Source organism: Sparus aurata, chromosome 21, assembly GCF_900880675.1.
Source record: "Sparus aurata chromosome 21, fSpaAur1.1, whole genome shotgun sequence".
NCBI classification, from domain to species: Eukaryota; Metazoa; Chordata; class Actinopteri; order Spariformes; family Sparidae; genus Sparus; species Sparus aurata.
In genome coordinates, this window is record NC_044207.1 from 30637091 (window position 1) to 30660116 (window position 23026).

The window sequence follows — 23026 nt, forward strand, 5'->3', positions numbered from 1 at the left end:
ATACAGCTTTCATAAGGTATATCATATAACCACCAAGTACATAGATAGATAGATAGATAGATAGATAGATAGATAGATAGATAGATAGATAGAATATCAGTCAAAATATAAGGACAAATATAGGAACAATAAAGTACTATATACAATGAAAGTTATATAAAGTTATTATGAAAATAACATGAAATATTATGGTAAATGAAATTAAATGATGAGGGGTTTTTATGGAAAGTTTTATGGGCAGTTTGGATATCTCAAAATCACATACTAATAATCATATCTGTCTACAATAACCAGATCCTGACATGTAAATGTGACATCCGTGGGAATAAAAAGCACCAACATGCTAACCCTAACCCACCAACTGTGATTTTTGATAATCTAAGTACTAATAATAACAGTCATGGAGAAAAAATTGAACAAAGTCTGCAGATCAAGATCAGAAGCTGCAGCAGCATTATAACATATGATAATGTAAACAATAACGTTTCATGATTACAAAAGTAAAGTTAGAGTAGGCTACTATTATAAATATGTACCATATATAGTTTATATATATATTATCGTTATCATTATTATTATCATTATTATTATTATTATTACAATTTTACACATATGATTCACATATTATGAAGTCAGTTGTCTTCATATTTAAAGTTAAATTAAATTAACCAGTAGCATTCCTAGACATGCTGCTTGTTGTACTTCCGTATAACATCACTCTCCTACAGGTACCTCTAAGGCTCACAAGCTTATTACATTACAGCGGACTTCATGGCTACATTAGCTAGCACCTGAAGACACACAACACATTTTGGTCTTCCGTCGCTGTTCTCAATAAAACCAAGCTCGAGATACAATCATATGAGAGTTTTGACTGGCCGAAAGCTAACGTAAGCAGGAGTAAGTGGATCAGTAGTTTTGTTTTATTGCCGCAGTGGTTCCCATGTGTACTTATCCAATTTTTAATGATGCGGCTCGCAGACCCCCGGAGGTCAGGGGAGCCCTGTTTAAAAACTGCTGATCTAGTGTATAGTGAAAATAGAACCGGTCCTGATACTGAGCCTTGAGGGACACCAGTTTCCAGAAAGCAGGATTTGGACAAGGAGCCGTTCCAGGTGACCTGAAAGGTGAGATTTGTCAGGTATGATGTGAACCAGGTTAGAGCTGAGTCAGCTGAGTCCAGGGAGGGTTTCTTTAGGAGCGGCTTTACTGTGGCTGTGTTAAAAGGAGCTGGAGGCCTGAAGTGAGGGAGGAGCTGATCAGAGAGGTGAGGAATGGCAGGATGTCATAAGAGATGTTTTGGAGAAGGGAGGAGGGAATCGGTTTGAGGGTTAGGGTGGTGGCCCGGTTAGACGTCACTAGTGTGAGAACATCTTCAGAGGAGAGAGGACTGAAGCAGGTGAGGCCATCAGAGGTGAGTGTTGGAGGAGGTTCTTTCTGGATAGGCAGAGGAGTAAATGAGGAGCTGACGTCTTTTACTTTCTTGGCAAAGTAAGTTGCAAAGTCATCAGCAGTGAGGGAGGAAGGAGGAGGAGGGGTGAGGAGGGGTGAGGAGGGAAGAGAATAAGGAGAATTGTTGAGTCTATTGGCAGCTTGATGAGGGAATCACCTTCACCTGGAGCGTGATGTCACTCCTGGAGTGTGGGGGTGTTCCCCAGCAATTAAAGTTAAGCTGGGGACACGTGCCAGGTGGCTCCGGAGACTCAAGAAACCTTTTGTTCCCCTTCACCTTTCCCCAAAGTTTTACATTTGTTAATAGTCAATAAATGAAAGTATTTTTGAAACGAAAGAACCGCCTATGATTTTCCCTGCACCTTACAAGAATAGTTTCCTGGGGTTGGAGGCAGAGGAGTCAATCTTTGACAGGTAGAAGGCAGATTTGTCTGCTGATACAGTCGAGGTGAAGTCAGAGAGGAGGTGGTGGAAGTGAGCAACGTCATCAGGATGATTCTCTCTGCTGCTTCTTACACCACTATCACTCACCAACAGATTATCCAGCTGATAAAAAAAAAGTTATGTAGTAGTTTCGTGCCTTTCATGTTCCTAATACTGTACCTGCCATTAGCTAGTTAGCTCAGTTAGCCTTGTAGCTAGTAGACAGTGCAATGATCCTGGAGCATCAGGGGAGTGTTGGAGCTAACACTCTTCAAATATATTAATGACAAACATCAGAGCACATCACTCAGATATCTGCCCAATTAGATATTTAATTAAAATCATGTGTAAGATTTACAATGAAGATTTGTTGATTTGTCTGTTTGTGCTCAGTTTACAGCTAAAACAGTCCATTACCAGCTGACATCACCAGTGGCGCCGCCAGCTGGAATCCTATACGCACTGTGCGTACTTTTTTTGAAGGTGAAAAAAAATTTTTAAAGCAATTTGTATTCTGTGTAATTTCTCTCTCCCTCTGCTTAGCGGGAAAGCGGAGACTTGGGATCACTTTTTCATAGCCTTTATCCCTCTCTGCACAGAGATGCATTATTTCTAGGAACAGCAGAGGCTAGTGAGCACCATACATATGTCTTCTACAAATCCCGACCACGTTTGCAAAGTTTGGATGAAAACAAATGCTGCAGGTCTGCAGTGCACTGTCCAGGTGCTGAACCGGGCCGGATTGGAAGGTTCGGCGGGCTAGATGTTTAAATTATGCAAATCAGCAGGTGACACCAAACAACGTCTGCTCAAGCAAGTCAGAGCTTTTCTTTCTCTCACACAGTGACCTGGAGAGACGCAGCCGCATCTGAGAGGACGATCGTCATAGCGCGTGTGTTGCCCCTTCTCCACTACACAGTACAGCTCGGCTCTACTCCACTCAGTTCAGGTGCTTTTCCATCACAACTGAGTTCTTCATAGTTCCTCCTCAGCAGGGGCGACGTCGTCATATCATGGCGGCTACAGTCGCGTCATATGGTTCTCTTTTTACTCTCCTCTGGTCAGCTCCAAACTCACTCATCTGCACCGCAAATACGGATGGCAGACATCTTCAAATACTGGAGAGGACATCTGTTGTCTGGTTGTCTCATTGGTAATATCAGTGGAGACAATTATCTGTCCACATGTTGCAACGTGTTTGATGACCTCACAGACCATCGACCTCTACGACCCTACCTCCTAACAGGTACATTATCACAACCGCCTTTACGGCCGCCATGTTTGTTGTTGTCAGAAGCTCTCGACTCGAGGCTGCCCCCCACTGGACGGATGTAAGGACGGAGGAATGAGGGCAGCTTCATCAACTGAGACGTGCACCTGTTGTCTTCAGGCAGAAACTAGACAGAAGTGAAATCAAACAAACACATGTTTTTATTTTTATGTTTATTATCACAAACTTTGAAAACTAGTCAAACAAAATCTGTGGTTTCCCTGAGAACACATCCTCACTGACTGGACTTAGACGGAGCATCGTCTCTGGTTGGACTGAACGGGTCGATCTCTCTGATGATCCTCTCTGCGATAGTTCTGTTGTTGGCAGCAACGATTCTTCTGGACATCAAGTCCACTTCTCCTCCTGAGCACAGGGAGATACCATGTCTCTAAACTGAGCGTGCTCAGTGTGTGTGTCTGTGTGTCTGTGTGAGTCTTTACCCTCCGTGTCCATCAGGACTCCTCCGGCCTCTGAGACGATCAGCGAGCCAGCGGCCACGTCCCAAACATGTATCCCCGTCTCATAATACGCTTCAACGCAACCGGACGCCACCAGACACATGTTGACAGCTGCAGTGCCCGCTCCACGTACACTGACAACATATATACATAAACTGTCACGTTACTGCAGTATCCGTAGTATTACTGCAGTGTTAATACCACGTGTGTAGTTGTTACCCGTGTATGGGGATGCAGAGGACGTTCCTCAGGCTGGAGAAGATCTTGTCGACAGCTTCGGGGTCTCTGCTGGACCCGAACTCGGTGGCGATGATCGACTGTTTGATGTCTGACACAACAGAAGGTCGCATGGGTCAAATCCTGCTCTCTGATTGGATCACAGCTTTATGGCACTTACTGTTTTTATCAGTCTGGTTCAGATGTATTCAGATTGGGTCACATGTGAAAAAAAACACTTCCTGGTTCCATGACTAAATGATGAGTGTTATTGATCACTGACCTGTTTGATGGGAAACCTGCAGCGGCTCTCCGTTACAGAAGGCTCCCCTCCCCCGCCTCGCCGTGAACATCTTGTCCTCAAGGCAGCTGTAGACGACCCCGAACTCCACCTGGACCGCCACACGGCACACTGCAGTACACTGTGGTACTAATACTGTGTACACTGTGGTACTAATACTGTGTACACTGTGTGCACTGTGGTACTAATACTGTGTACACTGTGGTACTAATACTGTGTACACTGTGGTACTAATACTGTGTACACTGTGGTACTAATACTGTGTACACTGTGTGCACTGTGGTACTAATACTGTGTACACTGTGTGCACTGTGGTACTAATACTGTGTACACTGTGTGCACTGTGGTACTAATACTGTGTACACTGTGTGCACTGTGGTACTAATACACCGTAGGACTAATACTGTCACGGTGTGTACTAATACTGCTATGCTTTACCACACTATGCTATAGATTTATCAGAATCAGTATTTTTTACCGGATTGATGAAAAAATGAATTAATTTGAAGAGCTACTTTGGCCCTGATGCAGCATGTAATCTGTAGAGTATCCAGTAACTAATGCCATTACTGTTGTGTAGTGAAAGTATAAAGTAGCTGACAATGGTCATACTCAAGTAGAGTACAAGTACATCATCATTTAACTTATTGCAGTACTTGAGTAAAAGTACTTAGTTACATTCCATCACTGGTAGTTTTTAGTCCAGAAAGTGGACCGTGGTGACCTCACCTGCTTGTTGACGGAGAATCCGATGGAAACAGCCACAAAAGGAAATCTGTCAAAGACAAGCTCTGTGAACCAACTAATCACCCCTCGTATCCCCCTCCCCTACTGTCCCTCTCTGTTTGTCTGCTCTGGGCAGAAGCTAAATTAACTGTGTAGCAGTAAGAAGCTAATGCTAGGCTACAAACAGACGACATCACGGTCACATGACTGAAACGTCTCCACCACTAAGAGTCTGACTGCACAATTACTATCCAGGTTTTCTATAAACTGATCAATGTACAAGTTGTAAAGTCAGAGTTAGAACAGTGTGTAACTAAAGTGGCCGGTAAAGACGGACTAGTGAGTAGATGAGTCTCCGTGTTCGCTGTGAGGACGTTTAATGTCCCCGACAACCTCTGTAGTCTCATTCAGACACTCGTTAGCAACCGCTAACTGTTTCTAACACATGAAGAGCTTCAGGATTAAACTGTGAGACATTAATGATGATTTATGTTGGAGAACAAAACCTGTGAATATGTTCAGCCTGTGGCTGATTCATTTGTATTTCATTGTGACAGGAAGTGATGTCAGCTGATACTGGCATGATGATGTCACTGTGTTTCAATGAAAAAACTTACGCGTGAACAAAGTTGGTCGTCCCGTCGATGGGGTCGATGATCCAGGTGGGGTCATCAGTCAGGACACAAGGTTCACCTGCTGCCACTGACTCCTCCCCTATGAACCTGACCAGATATATAATAACCACAGACAGTATTGATCTGGGGATCTGGTTGATAATCAATAATCAGTAACACAAACACTGAGGGAGGTGGAGCTTCTTACCTGTGTGTGGGGAACTTCTCCTTCACTGATTGGATGATGAGCTGCTCAACCCTCTGGTCAGTTTGTGTCACCAGATCAACAGACGAACTCTTTGTCATCACCTTCCTGTCGTCCTGCAGAGCCTGCTGCACCACCTGATCAATACAGTCATCAATACACCTAATCAATAGTCATCAATACACCTGATTGATACAGTCTTTCTCTCTCACACACGCACACACACAATATGTGACCTGTCCGGCTCTTCGTGCCGCGGCGACAGCGTGATCCATGGAGTTCTGCCAGAGGTCGGTCATGTTGGAGGAGCAGCTCCTTATAAGGAGATCAGACAGGAGAAGTCAGACTGATCCCTGATCTGTGGGTCAGGGACTGCTCACTGATTGGACGGACTCACTGATGGACTGGTTAAGTTTTCTGGCCTATCAAAGTGATCTGCTGTGATCAGACTCCTGACAGGTGAATCAATAATTCATAGATAATTCAAAGTTATCTATCTATCTATCTATCTATCTATCTATCTATCTAATCTAAATAATCAATAATATCTGCACACTCTCCTTTCATCCTGTCAGTCAATGTGATTTCTTTCTTTTAAATAATTCTGCACCAGACTTCATTCAATAATCTTACAGTTTAAGACAAACTCTGACTTCATGATGATCTTTGATTCAAACAAATACTTGTGACAAAGATATGTTAGAGAGGCAGGATGACTTACAACAACAACAACAACAACAACAACAACAACAGTAATACTAATAATTCTAATACTAAAAACAATTATGATAAAACGGGACAAACACAGGGAGGTTCGGAGCTTCAGGTTCCGGAGATTAAAAGTGGCTGTGTGTCTGCAGGTGGAAGCTGTCTGTACTTTTGGTTCTGATTATTGATTGTTAATCAATGAGAGGTGTTGACTGATGGATTATTCATATGCCGTATTAACCGACAGTACGTGATGACGTGCCAGGAAGCGTGTGTCTTTTAAAAAAAAGACAGCAGTGTGAAACCAGCAGATTATGAACGGAGTCTGGTGCAGCGGATGTCAAACACAACACAAACTGTACAGTCAGAGAATAAACTCTTCTTCTCTCTTCTACCGGAACCAACACGTCAACAACAACAAGACAAACAAACAAACGTGTCGACGACAACACAGTAATCTATTACCTGTACTTAGTGGGACGGTACTCTGCCGCTGCTGCTGCTGCTGAGGTCACCGGTCTGTACGCTCACTTCCGGGTTTCTTCTTCTTCGAGCAGAGAGATGCTGCCTCCTGCCGGTCAGTCAGGAAACTACAACAGTTCACCATTTACAGACTGCAGCCACAGACGTGTCTGTGTGTGTGTGTGTGTCTGTGTGTGTGTGTGTGTGTGTGTGTCTGTGTGTGTGTGTGTGTGTGTGTCTGTGTGTGTGTGTGTGTGTGTCTGTGTGTGTGTCTGTGTGTGTGTGTCTGTGTGTGTGTCTGTGTGTGTGTGTGTGTGTGTCTGTGTGTGTGTGTGTGTGTGTGTGTGTGTGTGTGTGTGTGTGTGTGTCTGTGTGTGTGTGTCTGTGTGTGTGTCTGTGTGTGTGTCTGTGTGTGTGTGTGTGTGTGTGTGTGTGTGTGTGTGTGTGTGTCTCTGTGTCTGTGTGTGTGTGTGTGTGTGTGTGTGTGTGTGTGTGTGTGTCTGTGTGTGTGTGTGTCTGTGTGTGTGTGTATGTCTATGACTGCAGCCCTCCATCAGCTGATTGCAGGGATGACCATGATGCATCACTCCAGCCTGGGTGTGGCTGACCTGCTCACTAACAGCTCAAACTTAGAGGGGCTTTGTCTTTTTTATTTTTTTTATCAAACTATATTAGCATATTAAAGACAAAATATAAATAACATGGAGCAACATGGAGTATTAAAACACAATAAAAAAATCCATTAAAGAAAAACAAAAAACACAAGCAGACAATAACACGTGTAATGTAACAAATGATATAAACACTAGATAATGTTCTACCTGCAGTCGGTCACAACATGTTTCAACAGGCTGGATGTCTTTAAAGCTTTTCTGTGTTCAGTTCAACAGAAAACAAAGTTTCATTTAACAATAATAAACAAGAAATCTGTTGTTATGAATATATATTTACCCAACAGACACAGCAATTTTATCACATCATTAATTTAGAATAGAATAGAATAGAATAGATTAGAATTACTTGATTGATTCCAGACTGGGAAATTATTTTGTCACAGCAGCAGTGGGTGCAAAAAAACAAACAAACAAACAAATACTCATTATTAGATCCAACACTCAAACATAAGAACAGAACTTCTGTGATAGTGACCAGAACCTCATGAGACTGTGGTATTAATGGAGACACTTGAGTCCATAAGTTAGTAGAAAGACCCGACCTCTTCTCTGCAGGAGGAACATGAAGGGGACACATTACAGGGACAGAATCTATGTAAGAGATTAATATGAACGTCTTTAACTTTACTGGGGACAAGAAATCTGTTAAATTCAGTCCAGACATCCTGCTGATGTCAGGAAATATCTCTCCAACGCTGACAGGAAGTAAAAACACACCTGATGTAAACATTATTACGAGAACGTTCGCTGAAATCCACCAAGCCACAGCACAGGAATCACACCTGAGAAAGAAACAACCTTAAATCAGAGAGAGTAATCTAGTAGGTAACTTTAATTATTCTGGATGCAAAGAGCGACAGACCTCTAATCCTCTTTGTTGGGTCAATCCTTCATCAGTAGCTATAACTATAATTATAGATACCTGAATCATCTAGAAGCTCATAAATAAACACAATACCTCGGTCAAACTAATCTTCATGAAATAGGGTCTGATTTCAGTCTACAGCATGTTGATTGTTCCATAAGATACACGAGATGTGTGAGGAGAAGTTGTGTCTCGTGTGTCCACGGCTTGTTTATAGAAGTTTGCAAGTTTAACAGGCAAAAACTTTAAACCGCCACATTTATCAGAAAGAGAATTGGGGGTAAAGGGGAGCTCTGTCAGCTGGCCTGACACCAGGGTGGGCCTTGATGACATCATCTTCACCTGACGAAGGGTCATTAAAGGGTCACTCTGCAGTTTGGTGATTTTTCTCCCCTCTTGACTTTTTAAAAAAGACATAAATTTGATAACTAATGAGACATTTAGGTTTTTGTCATTTAAATTTGTATTGATTTTCTTTAAATTAAATATTCTACACACAGACATTAGAAACAAAGCAGCAAACAAAGCGAGCAGAGAGACAGTCTTTAAACATTTCTCATACAAACTTTGTCATGAGCCTTTCATAAATAGAAAGAAATTATCCCTGACGTCAGAAAATGCCCCTTTTTCAAAAGAGGCAGCCGGTTTTCTTCATCTGAATCTCAATTCTGGGCTCTTTCTGTTCTCCCAGCTCTTTAAAACTGCTCCTGCTGCAGTCATGAAACATTCATCAACAAACACAACTGACACCAAACCAAGCCGACATAACTGAGTGTGGCAGTCCGACCTGTTCACCAGGTGACACCTGCTGGCCTGGCTCTACTGAGTTGGACTCGGCACAGCCTGGGTTTTGTGTTTCCACCACAGCTGGTCTGCCTGCTTAAAGGTAAGTCTTAAACCTGTGACGCGTGTCCTGACCCCTGCAGCACCTTCGAATCATCACCGCTAACAGAGAGGCTCCGCTGATTCATTTACAGACATGTTTAATTTCCTATAACTCCTTCACAATAAAAGCCCCCTGTTATTTAGTCATGTAAAAGCTTTTATTATAAAGGTATCTTATTGGCTTCCTCTAACCCCTTGTTGAGTCTGAAAAGGCTGCTCATTGGCTGAAAATATTTTATACAGTCCTATTGTTCAACTCTGTGCAATCACTGATCTCACCTGTACCGCTGCCCTGACAGCTGTTTCCCTGTCTGTACAGAATAAACGTGTCTATTTGAGATTTTCCTGTAATGAGCCTCGGACACTACCCACTGGTTGTGCTTTTATAAGGGCTTTATTTCTCCACCTGTTTGTCTCACCTGTACCGGACTTGTATGGGTTTAAAAGAGGCTGTAAAGATTTTTCTTTATTTTTTATCCAGGCGAGTATTGTATTATGTCCAGTGTTTCACTAACTTTGCCATTTTTCACATTAGCAATTGAACCCCTAGCTATGGCTGTAAGAGTCCATAAGAGTTTATCAGGTATAACAATTGGGAAGGTGGATCATCGCATCTCTTTATATGCGGATGATATCATATTTTTCCTGACAAATTTAAAAAATAGTATTCCTAGTCTAATGAGATTAATTGAAACTTTTGGAGGGATATCCGGATATAAAATTAATAATTCTAAATCAGTGTTAATGTTTCTCATTAAGGAAGAAAGACATAGTCCCATAATAGATACCCCATTTATGATAACTACTGAAGGTTTCAGATACTTGGGTGTTAAAATTACTCCTGAACTCAGTGAAATAATCTCAATAAACTATGACCCTCTGGTGGATGATGTAACTGAATTACTGAATCGATGGTCTAATTTGCCTATCTCCATGATGGGTCGAATAAATCTTATAAAAATGTCAGTTTTACCTAAATTTTTATACTATTTTCAAACACTTCCATTGCCATTGTCAAACAAGTTCTATGATAAACTTAATAAACTATTTGGTCAATTTATTTGGAATAATAGAAAAGCTAGACTTCGCCTTAATCTACTATATTTGCCTTATGAAAGAGGGGGGCTTCAACTTCCAAATCTTAGATGGTACTATATGGCTTCCCAACTGACTGCAGCATCGTGCTATTTTTACACAGCGGCGCCCCCAGCCTGGGTAAACATTGAACAGGAGTCCGTTCCGGATCTACCATTAAAGTTGTATATATATTCCTCTGACATAAAAACATTAAAAAAGCACACAAAAAATCCGTTTCTCAAAAATACAATTTCAATATGGCATGCTGCACATAAGCATGTGGGTGACATGCCAGCACTGTCTCAATTCACGCCTATTTGGGGTAATGCACAGTTCACACCCGGCAAGAAAGATGGAGGATTTAGGTTATGGAATGTGAAAGGCATTCAGAAAATGATGGATCTTTACAAGGATGGAGTTTTGCTTTCCTTTGATCAGCTGCGTTTGAGATATCAAATTCCAAAAAAACACTTCTTCAAATATTTGCAGTTAAAAAGTTTTCTGTCAAAAAAATCCGAACAGATAATGTGTATACCACCTTTATCAAAACTTGAGGAAGTTACACTTGTAAATTTAGGAAGGAAAGGACATGTATCTAGATATTACAACATATTAGTTGCAAATAGCCCTGAATCAGCACGCGATAAACTACATGCTTGGAAGCTGGATATTAAGGAGGATATTGATGAGACGGATTGGAACAACGCTTGTTTAAGAGCACAAACACAGACAATAAATACAAGGTTTAAATTACTCCAATATAAGTGGCTTATGAGGATGTATATAACCCCTGTCAGGCTTCATCATATGTCTGCTAATATCCCTGATGTGTGTTCTAAATGCTTGACTGAGAAAGGGACTCTATTTCATTGTCAATGTGTAAAGATCCAAGATTTTTGGAAGGATGTTTTAAAATGTTTGTCAGACTTGCTTAACAACAAAGTCCCTTTAAATGCCGGGCTCTGTTTGCTTGGAATATATCCGAAGAACTTTAAACAGACCTTGAAACAGACTAAACTATTGGACTTTGGACTTCTCCAGGCCAGGAGGGCAATCGCGCTGTGTTGGAAGAGCATGGAAGCACCATCACTACGGATGTGGATAAAGGAACTATCGCACTGTGTTGGTCTGGAAAGACTAACTTACATTGCTAAGGGCAAACGGAAAGACTTTGCTAAGCTTTGGGAACCATATATGAATATAATTAAAGATGGAAGGGGGGGCCCTACTTGAAAGAAAATCGTAAATGATGATGGAAAATATTTATTTTATTTTATTTCTATTTTACTTTAGATAGGTGCAAGGAGATGAGGGTGTGCAGGTGTGCGAGAATGTGTGTGTCTGGGGAATGTGAGTATGTGTAGTCCTAAATTAAATTGCATTGCCGATATTACTGTTATGTTTATTGTTGGGTTGTTCTAAGAAAAATGACAATAAACATATTGTGGAAAAAAAAAACTTTGCCATTTCACATGACAAATTATATATTTCCACATTTGGGAGTGCATAGTTTCTTAAAGCTGTTCCTTGACCTTTTCCCATTCTATAAATAGTCTCTTACCATTTGATTATATTGTTGAAATATCTTATTGGGTATATTTAGTGGTAACATCATTGATATGTATTTAAATTGAAGAGCTATCACCATCTTAGTGGTATTTATTTTGCTCCGCAGGCTAAGATGAATTATTTTTCACCTTTCCAGATTGTTCCTTATATCCTGAAGTAAAGCTTGAATGTTCATTTCGACATTACTCCTTAAATGTCAACCCCGAGTACTTCATGCCCTCTGGACTCCACTTGAACATGTCCTGGAGACGGACATAGCATCCAGCTCTTGACAATCAATTGGTACCCACAGGTCTCTGAAAATGACTCAATCTTGCTTAAAACTAGAGGGATAGATTTACCAGGGTCTGAGATCAGTAATAAAATATCATCTGCTTACAAAAATAATTTGTGTTCACAACCTCGACCCCATAATGTGTGTCTGGTGGCTCTAGAAATGAACCTGACAGCGAAGGACTCAGAGGATCTTCTTTCTGATACGAGATGACTTCAGACTGCTGGTGTGTCGCTCATTTTAACACATTAAAAAAAATGGTCAGGGTTAAGCTGTGGGTGTGTCTTCATTAGAGCTTGCCAAGATAAAATGCAATAAAGGTCTAATGGTGTCTGATGATGAGCGCTCTTTAGCAAAGCCGACTTGGTCCATGTGTAAGACTTAGTAAGAATTTTACACCCACATTGATCCGACTTACGGGTCTAAAGCGACGTGGCTCAAAGGGTTTGTTGTCTCTCTTCAAAATCAATGTTACTGAAGCCTCATTTAAAGTGTGCTTCCTACATACAGCTGTCAGTACAGGCATCAGGATATCAAAATATTCTTCATAATATTCTACTGGTAGCCTTTCCAATCCCGCTGATTTAGCTACTTGAATGATAAAATTGCATTTCTATCTTCCTGTTCAGTAATTAGTTCCTCCATTTGCTTAGACTGGGCTTTAGACTTAGACTATAAATGTAGATTTATAAAGTCTGGTAAAAAAAATAATCTTTAAATACATCGTCACCAGTCACTACATCCCCATTCTTGTTTATTATAGCTGGTTTTGTAAAGCTTGAGTCTTTTTGTTTCATCTGCCACGCCGGCGGTTTGTCTGTCTGTCCTTTGTCAACTTTACCTTCCAGCCTGAATGTTCACACTCTTCGTTTTGTTGTAGATGTCATTTAATTGGAATTTCAGTTCACAGATTGGCTTCAGGGAACAATCAGAATGATGTCTACTTTGGGGTGCCGTTTAGCTCAGTGGGTAGAGCGAGCGTCCCATGTACAGAGGCTCTGCAGCAGACCTGGGTCCCTGTGCTGCATGTCACTCCCTCTCTCTCTCCCTGTTTCCTGTCATATGTTATGACTGCAGTCATTTTTTAGCCAATGTGCTGTGTGTGTGTGCCCTGTGGTTTTTTTTCTGCTTTCAATCGTTTATGCAAATAGGTGTGTGTGCCATAGCCGTGCCATGATTGGTGGAGTGGTTCCAGGCCCTGGCTCTTGATTGGCTGCAGACTGAAAACTACCTGGTTTATAAAGAGCCAAGATGGCGGACGCCTGATGGCAGCAGGCATTCCTCATCCTCCTCATCTCCCAACCGGCCACACTTCAGTTCAGCTTTGTAGTCCTTTTGAGTAGTTTAGTTTCTTTGAGTAGTAAGGGTGGACTGCCAGTTTTGTTAACATTGTTTTTTCCTGTTTATTTAGTTAGGGAGGTAAATCTTGTGTCATTTGTTTCTTCTTAAGTTTGGTTAGGTAAGGTTTATTATTTCCTAGACAGGAATCTTTTGTTTGTTATTTTGGCCTTAGTCCACCCTGAAGCCTATAGCTCAGTTTATATATATCATTATCTATTGTTGTCACTTTAACTATTTTTGTAAATAAAACCTTTTTCTTAGTATTCAACCAAATCATTGTTTGTGGCCACTTGGGACTTGGGGAAGATGGGGCTTTTTCATGTTGTGTCCTAGGCCCCCTAGACTGGGGCATAACACATATCTTTAGCTGTACTTTCAATAAAGCCTTAAAAGGCCAAAAAAACTCTTTAAAAAAAAACTACTACTACTACTACTAAGTGGGGTTAGAGGTCACAGGTGTGTCACAGGTGTGTTACAGGAGTGTTACAGGTTACAGGTGTTTTCAGGTTTATTTAAGGTTTTTAAATCACGTCACGCAACATGACGACATTCTGCTGAAAGTGCGCCATCAGACTGGTGTCAGATGACTACACTCTGTTCACGCCCGCAGCTCCACACACACACTTGTAGGGATCCTCGTCATCATGGCGACAGGGGAACGCCTGGATGACCTGAGCGATGCGGCTGGCCACAGCGGAGGAGCTGGCGGCGATGACTCTCCTGGACATCATGTCAAACTCTGAGCCTGAAGAGACATGGACCAATGAGAGGAGCACACGCTGCCAGCAGGTACACATAGGTGAGATGTGACATCCCAGATGACGTATATGACATGTTTGCTACAGACCGTCCGTATCCGTGACAACACCTCCGGCTTCCTGGACGATGAGAGCAGAGGCAGCAATGTCCCAGCAGTGCATCCCGATGTGATAGTAGGCGTCGGCTCCACCTGTCGCCACCTGACACATGTCGACCGCTGCCGTCCCCAACGCACGCACGCTGGAAATATTGGAAGTGTTTTAGTAAAACACTTGATTGATTGATTGATTGATTGAAGTTACTGTGAAACATTTATTTACCCGTGTACAGGTAGTTGCAGCAGTCTGAAGATGTTGGAGGTCATGGTGGACAGGGCGAGGTCATCGCGCTCCGCCCCAATCTCCGTCACCACCACACACTTGCTGACGTCTGATTAGAGGACACAGAACAGTCAGAACAAATCCAATACCACCTATGTGAGTATGTGTGATGTCACAGGTGTGAGTGATGTCACCTTCCTGCCCGGAGGCGTGCAGTGGCTCTCCGTTCAGGAACGCTCCTCTTCCTCTCTGAGCGTAGAACAGTTTGTCTTCCACACAGCTGTACACAATCCCAAACTCCGTCTGACAGCAACAAAAACTACATGTCAGTCCACTTCCTGTCGGACCCCCCGACCTCCGACCCCTGACCTCCGATCTGCGACTGAGTTTACCTGCTTGTTGACGGTGAAGGCGATGGAGATGGCCACAAATGGAAACCTGTCAGGAGAAACGAGTCACATATGTGACCACAGTTCTATGGGTTGTTACTGCAGGTCTATCTAGAAATACATGATATAGATGGATATATAGAAATATATGGACACAGGTGTAGGAAGACGATGATGTATGAGGGTATGTAGATTAAGGAGATGGAGGGGGTGTGAGCTGAATCTCTTGGCGGACTTATTGTGAAACCCACTCAGCCTAACCCCATCAGGATGTTTTAATCAATAACTTGATTCAATCAGAACAAATGGTGAGACAATTCAATGAAACCAGTGTTCCTGCTCAGCTATCACAACAGTATAAATTCTCTTTGTTTGACTAGGTGTGACACCACAGATTGGGCATAGCCATCGCTGAGGGGGCGGAGCCATCAAAGAGAGGGTCAACTCTCTCACCTGTGTACAAAGTTAACAGTCCCATCGATGGGGTCGATGATCCAGGTGGGACTGTCAGTCAGCTCCAGACGCTCACCTGCAGCAACAGACTCCTCCCCAATGAACCTGAGGGTCAAAGTTCAAAAGGTTTCCTGTTCTGCTGTCAAATCACAATCAGGTTCATCTAAAGTGTCATTCCAACCTGTGCTGAGGGTATGTGTTCCTACAGTAGAACCTACATTGTGGGTACATGTTTCTACAGTAGAATACAGCAGAACCTGTGTTGTGGGTATGTGTTCCTACAGTAGAACCTACATTGTGGGTACATGTTTCTACAGTAGAATACAGCAGAACCTGTGTTGTGGGTATGTGTTCCTACAGTAGAACCTACATTGTGGGTACATGTTTCTACAGTAGAATACAGCAGAACCTGTGTTGTGGGTATGTGTTCCTACAGTAGAATACAGTAGAACCTGTGTTGTGGGTACGTGTTCCTACAATAGAATACAGTAGAACCTGTGTTGTGGGTATGTGTTCCTACAGTAGAACCTGTGTTGTGGGTATGTGTTCCTACAGTAGAATACAGTAGAACCTGTGTTGTGGGTATGTGTTCCTACAGTAGAATACAGTAGAACCTGTGTTGTGGGTACGTGTTCCTACAATAGAATACAGTAGAACCTGTGTTGTGGGTATGTGTTCCTACAATAGAATACAGTAGAACCTGTGTTGTGGGTATGTGTTTCTACAGTAGAATACAGTAGAACCTGTGTTGTGGGTATGTGTTCCTACAGTAGAACCTGTGTTGTGGGTACGTGTTCCTACAGTAGAATACAGTAGAACCTGTGTTGTGGGTATGTGTTCCTACAGTAGAATACAGTAGAACCTGTGTTGTGGGTACGTGTTTCTACAGTAGAATACAGTAGAACCTGTGTTGTGGGTATGTGTTCCTACAGGAGAATACAGTAGATACTGTGTTGTGGGTACGTGTTTCTACAGTAGAATACAGTAGAACCTGTGTTGTGGGTATGTGTTCCTACAGTAGAATACAGTAGAACCTGTGTTGTGGGTACGTGTTTCTACAGTAGAATACAGTAGAACCTGTGTTGTGGGTACGTGTTCCTACAGTAGAATACAGTAGAACCTGTGTTGTGGGTACGTGTTTCTACAGTAGAATACAGTAGAACCTGTGTTGTGGGTATGTGTTCCTACAGTAGAACCTGTGTTGTGGGTACATGTTCCTACAGTAGAATACAGTAGAACCTGTGTTGTGGGTACGTGTTTCTACAGTAGAATACAGTAGAACCTGTGTTGTGGGTACGTGTTCCTACAGTAGAATACAGTAGAACCTGTGTTGTGGGTACATGTTCCTACAGTAGAATACAGTAGAACCTGTGTTGTGGGTATGTCTTCCTACAGTAGAATACAGTAGAACCTGTGTTGTGGGTATGTCTTCCTACAGTAGAATACAGTAGAACCTGTGTTGTGGGTATGTGTTCCTACAGTAGAACCTGTGTTGTGGGTATGTGTTCCTACAGGATAATACAGCAGAACCTGTGTTGTGGGTATGTGTTCCTACAGGAGAATACAGCAGAACCTGTGTTGTGGGTATGTGTTCCTACAGTAGAATACAGTAGAACCTGTGTTGTGGGTATGTGTTCCTACAGGAGAATACAGTAGAACCTGTGTTGTGGGTATGTGTTCCTACAGTAGAATACAGTGGAACCTGTGTTGTGGGTATGTGTTCCTACAGGAGAATACAGCAGAACCTGTGTTGTGGGTATGTGTTCCTACAGTAGAACCTGTGTTGTGGGTATGTGTTCCTACAGTAGAATACAGTAGAACCTGTGTTGTGGGTATGTGTTCCTACAGTAGAATACAGTAGAACCTGTGTTGTGGGTATGTGTTCCTACAGTAGAACCTGTGTTGTGGGTACATGTTCCTACAGGAGAATACAGTAGAACCTGTGTTGTGGGTATGTGTTCCTACAGGAGAATACAGCAGAACCTGTGTTGTGGGTATGTGTTCCTACAGTAGAACCTGTGTTGTGGGTATGTGTTCCTACAGGAGAATACAGTAGAACCTGTGTTGTGGGTATGTGTTCCTACAGTAGAACCTGTGTTGTGGGTATGTGTTCCTACAGGAGAATACAGTAGAACCTGTGTTGTGGGTATGTGTTCCTACAGTAGAATACAGTAGAACCTGTGTTGTGGGTATGTGTTCCTACAGTAGAACCTGTGTTGTGGGTATGTGTTCCTACAGGAGAATACAGTAGAACCTGTGTTGTGGGTATGTGTTCCTACAGTAGAACCTGTGTTGTGGGTATGTGTTCCTACAGTAGAACCTGTGTTGTGGGTATGTGTTCCTACAGTAGAATACAGTAGAACCTGTGTTGTGGGTATGTGTTCCTACAGTAGAACCTGTGTTGTGGGTACATGTTCCTACAGGAGAATACAGTAGAACCTGTGTTGTGGGTATGTGTTCCTACAGGAGAATACAGCAGAACCTGTGTTGTGGGTATGTGTTCCTACAGTAGAACCTGTGTTGTGGGTATGTGTTCCTACAGGAGAATACAGTAGAACCTGTGTTGTGGGTATGTGTTCCTACAGGAGAATACAGCAGAACCTGTGTTGTGGGTATGTGTTCCTACAGTAGAATACAGTAGAACCTGTGTTGTGGGTATGTGTTCCTACAGTAGAATACAGTAGAACCTGTGTTGTGGGTATGTGTTCCTACAGTAGAACCTGTGTTGTGGGTACATGTTCCTACAGGAGAATACAGTAGAACCTGTGTTGTGGGTATGTGTTCCTACAGGAGAATACAGCAGAACCTGTGTTGTGGGTATGTGTTCCTACAGTAGAACCTGTGTTGTGGGTATGTGTTCCTACAGGAGAATACAGTAGAACCTGTGTTGTGGGTATGTGTTCCTACAGTAGAATACAGTAGAACCTGTGTTGTGGGTATGTGTTCCTACAGGAGAATACAGCAGAACCTGTGTTGTGGGTATGTGTTCCTACAGTAGAATACAGTAGAACCTGTGTTGTGGGTATGTGTTCCTACAGTAGAACCTGTGTTGTGGGTATGTGTTCCTACAGGAGAATACAGTAGAACCTGTGTTGTGGGTATGTGTTCCTACAGTAGAACCTGTGTTGTGGGTATGTGTTCCTACAGTAGAACCTGTGTTGTGGGTACATGTTCCTACAGTAGAATACAGTAGAACCTGTGTTGTGGGTATGTGTTCCTACAGTAGAACCTGTGTTGTGGGTACATGTTCCTACAGTAGAATACAGTAGAACCTGTGTTGTGGGTATGTGTTCCTACAGTAGAACCTGTGTTGTGGGTATGTGTTCCTACAGGAGAATACAGTAGAACCTGTGTTGTGGGTATGTGTTCCTACAGTAGAATACAGTAGAACCTGTGTTGTGGGTATGTGTTCCTACAGTAGAACCTGTGTTGTGGGTACATGTTCCTACAGGAGAATACAGTAGAACCTGTGTTGTGGGTATGTGTTCCTACAGGAGAATACAGCAGAACCTGTGTTGTGGGTATGTGTTCCTACAGTAGAACCTGTGTTGTGGGTATGTGTTCCTACAGGAGAATACAGTAGAACCTGTGTTGTGGGTATGTGTTCCTACAGTAGAACCTGTGTTGTGGGTATGTGTTCCTACAGTAGAACCTGTGTTGTGGGTACATGTTCCTACAGTAGAATACAGTAGAACCTGTGTTGTGGGTATGTGTTCCTACAGTAGAATACAGCAGAACCTGTGTTGTGGGTATGTGTTCCTACAGTAGAATACAGTAGAACCTGTGTTGTGGGTACATGTTCCTACAGTAGAACCTGTGTTGTGGGTATGTGTTCCTACAGTAGAACCTGTGTTGTGGGTACATGTTCCTACAGTAGAATACAGTAGAACCTGTGTTGTGGGTATCGGTCCCTGATGTTGGAGATCAGGATCTTCTCGACTCGTTGATCTGTTTCCGTCACCAGGTCAGCTGCAGAACTTTTCAGCTTCACTTCTTTTTGCTGCTGAAACGCTGATAGAACGATCTGAAAACACACACACAGGTATAAATCGTGCGTGTCAGGTATGTGCGAGTGTCAGGTGCATGTATATGTGTGTGTGTGTTTCTGAGGTGTATGTGTGTGCATGTGTGTGAGTGTGTCAGGTGTTTGTCGGGTGTGTCAGGTGTGTGTGTGTGTACCTGGGGTCAGGTGTGTGTCAGGTGTGTGTGTGTGTGTGTGTGTGTTAGATATGAAACCTTCATTGTTCTTCGACTCTTTTTTATCCAATCGTTACAACACTGTGACCTGAACCTGAACTCACCTCCTCCTGCAGCTGATTGGACAGACACAACACAGGCTTTGCTTCTATTCGTTAACACCTCTGACACTCTGCTGAGTCATCATTCATATCTCAAACATCTGGGCTGCGACATCATTGTCTTGGTGTCCTCTGATTGGTTTGCGTGTGTCTGACAGTTTATTTAGACATTAAGGTGATTGGTCAGTGCCTCTCTTACCTCACTAGCCTGTTTGGTAACGGAGATGCCAAAGTTCAGACAGGCGGTCCAGTCGGCCATGATGAAGATAGTGATGATGAAGATGTAGTGCCACAAAAGAGTGAGACCACCTGTGAGAACAGATGAAACAGTTACGCCAGAGAGGAGGAGGAAGAAAACAAATCATGAGAACGAATGAGGAGAAGAATAAACAGTGACAACATAAGAGAGGATGAGAAGAGATTTAAAAAGAAGAGAAGAACCAACAGAGTAAAAGAAAAGAGGGTTAGAAATAAAAAACTGAACAGATAACAGAATGAATGAAAAAGAGGAAAAGAAAGCTGATTAAAGATATAAAGAAGACAACACAAAGTAGAAGAGGAGTATAAAAGAAGAAGGAGAAGAAGAAGAGGAATAGGAGACCACAGAGGAAGAAAAAGAGGCGAGACAATGACATCAAAATATTCAAAAGAGGAAGGACAGATGCTGATGAAGACGAGGGAGGTCAGTGACCCGGAAAAGTAAAAGCACGAGGTGAGAGCACAAACAATAAAGAAGAGAAGAAGAAAATAATCTAGGAAGAAAAGCAAAGGAGCAGACGACACAAAGACACAAAGAAGAGAAGACAAGAAGAAAAAGAAGAAAGAAGGAAGTGAGATGAGATTCATCAGATAATCCACAAGTACAGAAAAGAACCAGTAGACCCAGCAGTAGACCCAGCAGTAGAACCAGCAGTAGAACCAGCAGTAAAACCAAGGGAACCAGTGTATGTACCTGGGATCGAGAGAGTTTCTGGAGATGAAAAACTTTCTGAACTGCTCTGAACTTTTTCCTCTTTTTACACAACTGTCAGCCAATCAGAGCTCAGCTCCCACCTCCCTGTGAAACAACCAGCCAATGGCGGCTCATATGGGTCAGCAGGCTCCTCCCCCGTCATGCCATCTTCCTCACCCTCCTCTTCCTCAGGGTCACGGCTCGTCACTTGGTTTCTTTGAGGAAAGTGTAGTTTGAGTAGATTTGCTCAGGAAGCTGCAGCAGAGTGTGATGTAGGCAGGGGGCGGGGTCACAGGTCAGAGGTCACAGGTCACGAGGAACCGACGAGTCCAACGTGTGGTCGGTCAGCTGACTGTGAACACACATCCTGTTCAGAGACTCGTCCTCACTGTAATTCTATTTAAGACAGTGTGTGTGTGTGTGTGTGTGTGTGTATGTGTGTGTGTGTGTGTGTGTGTGTGAGAGACTGTGTGTGTGTGTGTGTGTGTGTGTGTATGAGAGACTGTGTGTGTGTGTGTGTATGAGAGACTGTGTGTGTATGTGTATGAGAGACAGTGTGTGTGTGTGTGTGTGTGTGTGTGTGTGTGTGAGAGACTGTGTGTGTGTGTGTGTATGTGTATGAGAGACAGTGTGTGTGTGTGTGTGAGAGACTGTGTGTGTGTGTGTGTATGTGTATGAGAGACAGTGTGTGTGTGTGTGTGTGTGTGTGTTTGTATTTCTATTCTGGTGGGGTCCATGACCTGACAAATGACTCACACCGTGGGGTCCAATTTTTCCCGTGGGGACCGAGCGCTGGTCCCCACGGGCACGAGCATTGCAATCAATAGAAAACAGCCTGCTGATATGCCTGGTGCGGTTTTCTTGAAAAAAAAAAATTGGACCCCATGCAGTTGATTTTCACAACTTTGTGTGTGCCCTAGTGGTCATAGGGGGTACTGCGGTGTGTGAGATTCCACCGTGGGGTCATATTCCTGACTCCACCGTGGGGTCTGACAAAGTGTGTAACTGTGTACATCATGTAAACTTAATATCTTATGAATATTATTACAGTCTGTTCATTTTAATACGACCAGAATTATATATTATCAAATTAAACATTCCTAAAATCAAAACGGGAGCCTATTTAATCATTAAAAGTTCTTTCAAAGTGGTTTTATTCTTTGGAAGAAACTGATGATGACATATTTGTTGGCCTGGTACACAAAAAATATTATTAAAATATTATTTGTAAATAACTGAAAGTACTGTATTGGTAAAATTGGCCTAAAGTAGCAATTAACAAGAATGAAAATACTGAGGAGGAAAGAGAAGAAATGTGAGGAACGCATCAGTACTACAGAGATTTCAGCCACAACCACCATAAACTTACTTATGGACTAGATTTGTTTTTAGTTCTTGATTTTATGTAGTTATAAAGGTTTTTTCTGTTATAGTTGATACATTACCTTTGCTGGTGTCCAAATTTCTGTTATAATTGATACATTACCTTTGCTGGTGTCCAAGTATGTAGAATGTGTAAATTTGTGTTTAATTGTTGCTCTCCTATCAATGGTAATGTTTGAAGTCTGTTATAACATACAAGATACGTATAAAACATGATATACCAACATTGACTGATATGAAAAAAGAACTGCTGATAAAATGTGCTGCTGTATCACCCAGCTCTAATACATAGTAAACTGTAATTCAGAGTCCAAAGGAGATCAAAGTGGTTCAAGTTGACATGTCTGAGGGAAGAGGTAATGGCCAGATAGAGTCCAGCAATGGTACACCGAACCCAACAAGAGACACAAATGCTTCTCAGTACTTGGATGACAATTTTTTAAATTTTGAATGCAATGATCAGATCCAAAGCCCAACAAACCTTTAAGGGAGAGACTTCAATCACAGATATAGGTTAATGCTATGAAAGAGGAAATGGGTCCACTCAGGGAGAATGTGTCATGGTCTGGCTCTGCGTCCCTCGGTTGCCCTTCTCCATCAGTCCACTAGATATCCTGAAACATTGTTCCTGTTTGTTTAGTTTGGACTTAGTGGGATAAGTTTAATTTGCGTTGTATCTTTGGAAGTAGTCAATCTTTGTTTTCACTTCGGCCTAAGCTCACGCAGCCTATACATTATTAGTCTCAGTGTTGAGAATTGTGTTGTCTGTTTTTTTCTGTGTCCCTCCTCTGTGTTTCCCTCCAGACCTGTCTTGCATCCGCTTTGTCAACCCAGCCCTGTGTTTTCCCAAGCCAGTCAGTTCCTTTCCTGTTCCATTGCTTCATCACCATATTCCCCTCGCCACAGTTTCCCACCCATCTCTCAACCTGCACCTCATCCCATTGTTAGT

At 42.5% G+C, this 23026-nt stretch overlaps 2 protein-coding genes across 3 annotated transcripts; both read right to left on the reverse strand.

The window, feature by feature from the left end:
- Window positions 1–3301: 3301 nt before the first annotated feature.
- Window positions 3302–6968, reverse strand: LOC115572727 (inositol monophosphatase 1-like). Of its 2 annotated transcripts, XM_030403154.1 has the most exons (9): window positions 6842–6968; window positions 5905–5983; window positions 5672–5805; window positions 5467–5571; window positions 4853–4898; window positions 4106–4214; window positions 3826–3934; window positions 3589–3740; window positions 3302–3511 (listed from the first exon to the last, which is right to left on the reverse strand). In XM_030403154.1, the coding sequence occupies exons 2-9, from the start codon at window positions 5965–5967 to the stop codon at window positions 3381–3383; spliced, it is 849 nt and encodes a 282-aa protein (XP_030259014.1). In that variant the 5' UTR covers window positions 5968–5983; window positions 6842–6968; the 3' UTR covers window positions 3302–3380. The 2 variants fall into 2 exon arrangements, with proteins under 2 accessions (XP_030259014.1, XP_030259015.1); XM_030403155.1 differs by lacking the exon at window positions 6842–6968 and having other exon boundaries at window positions 5895–5983.
- A 7045-nt stretch (window positions 6969–14013) lies between these two features.
- Window positions 14014–20806, reverse strand: LOC115572725 (inositol monophosphatase 1-like). The gene is made up of 9 exons (XM_030403152.1): window positions 20695–20806; window positions 19942–20051; window positions 19335–19468; window positions 15445–15549; window positions 14995–15040; window positions 14797–14905; window positions 14603–14711; window positions 14371–14522; window positions 14014–14268 (listed from the first exon to the last, which is right to left on the reverse strand). The coding sequence occupies exons 2-9, from the start codon at window positions 19999–20001 to the stop codon at window positions 14111–14113; spliced, it is 873 nt and encodes a 290-aa protein (XP_030259012.1). The 5' UTR covers window positions 20002–20051; window positions 20695–20806; the 3' UTR covers window positions 14014–14110.
- Between the last annotated feature and the right edge of the window lie 2220 nt (window positions 20807–23026).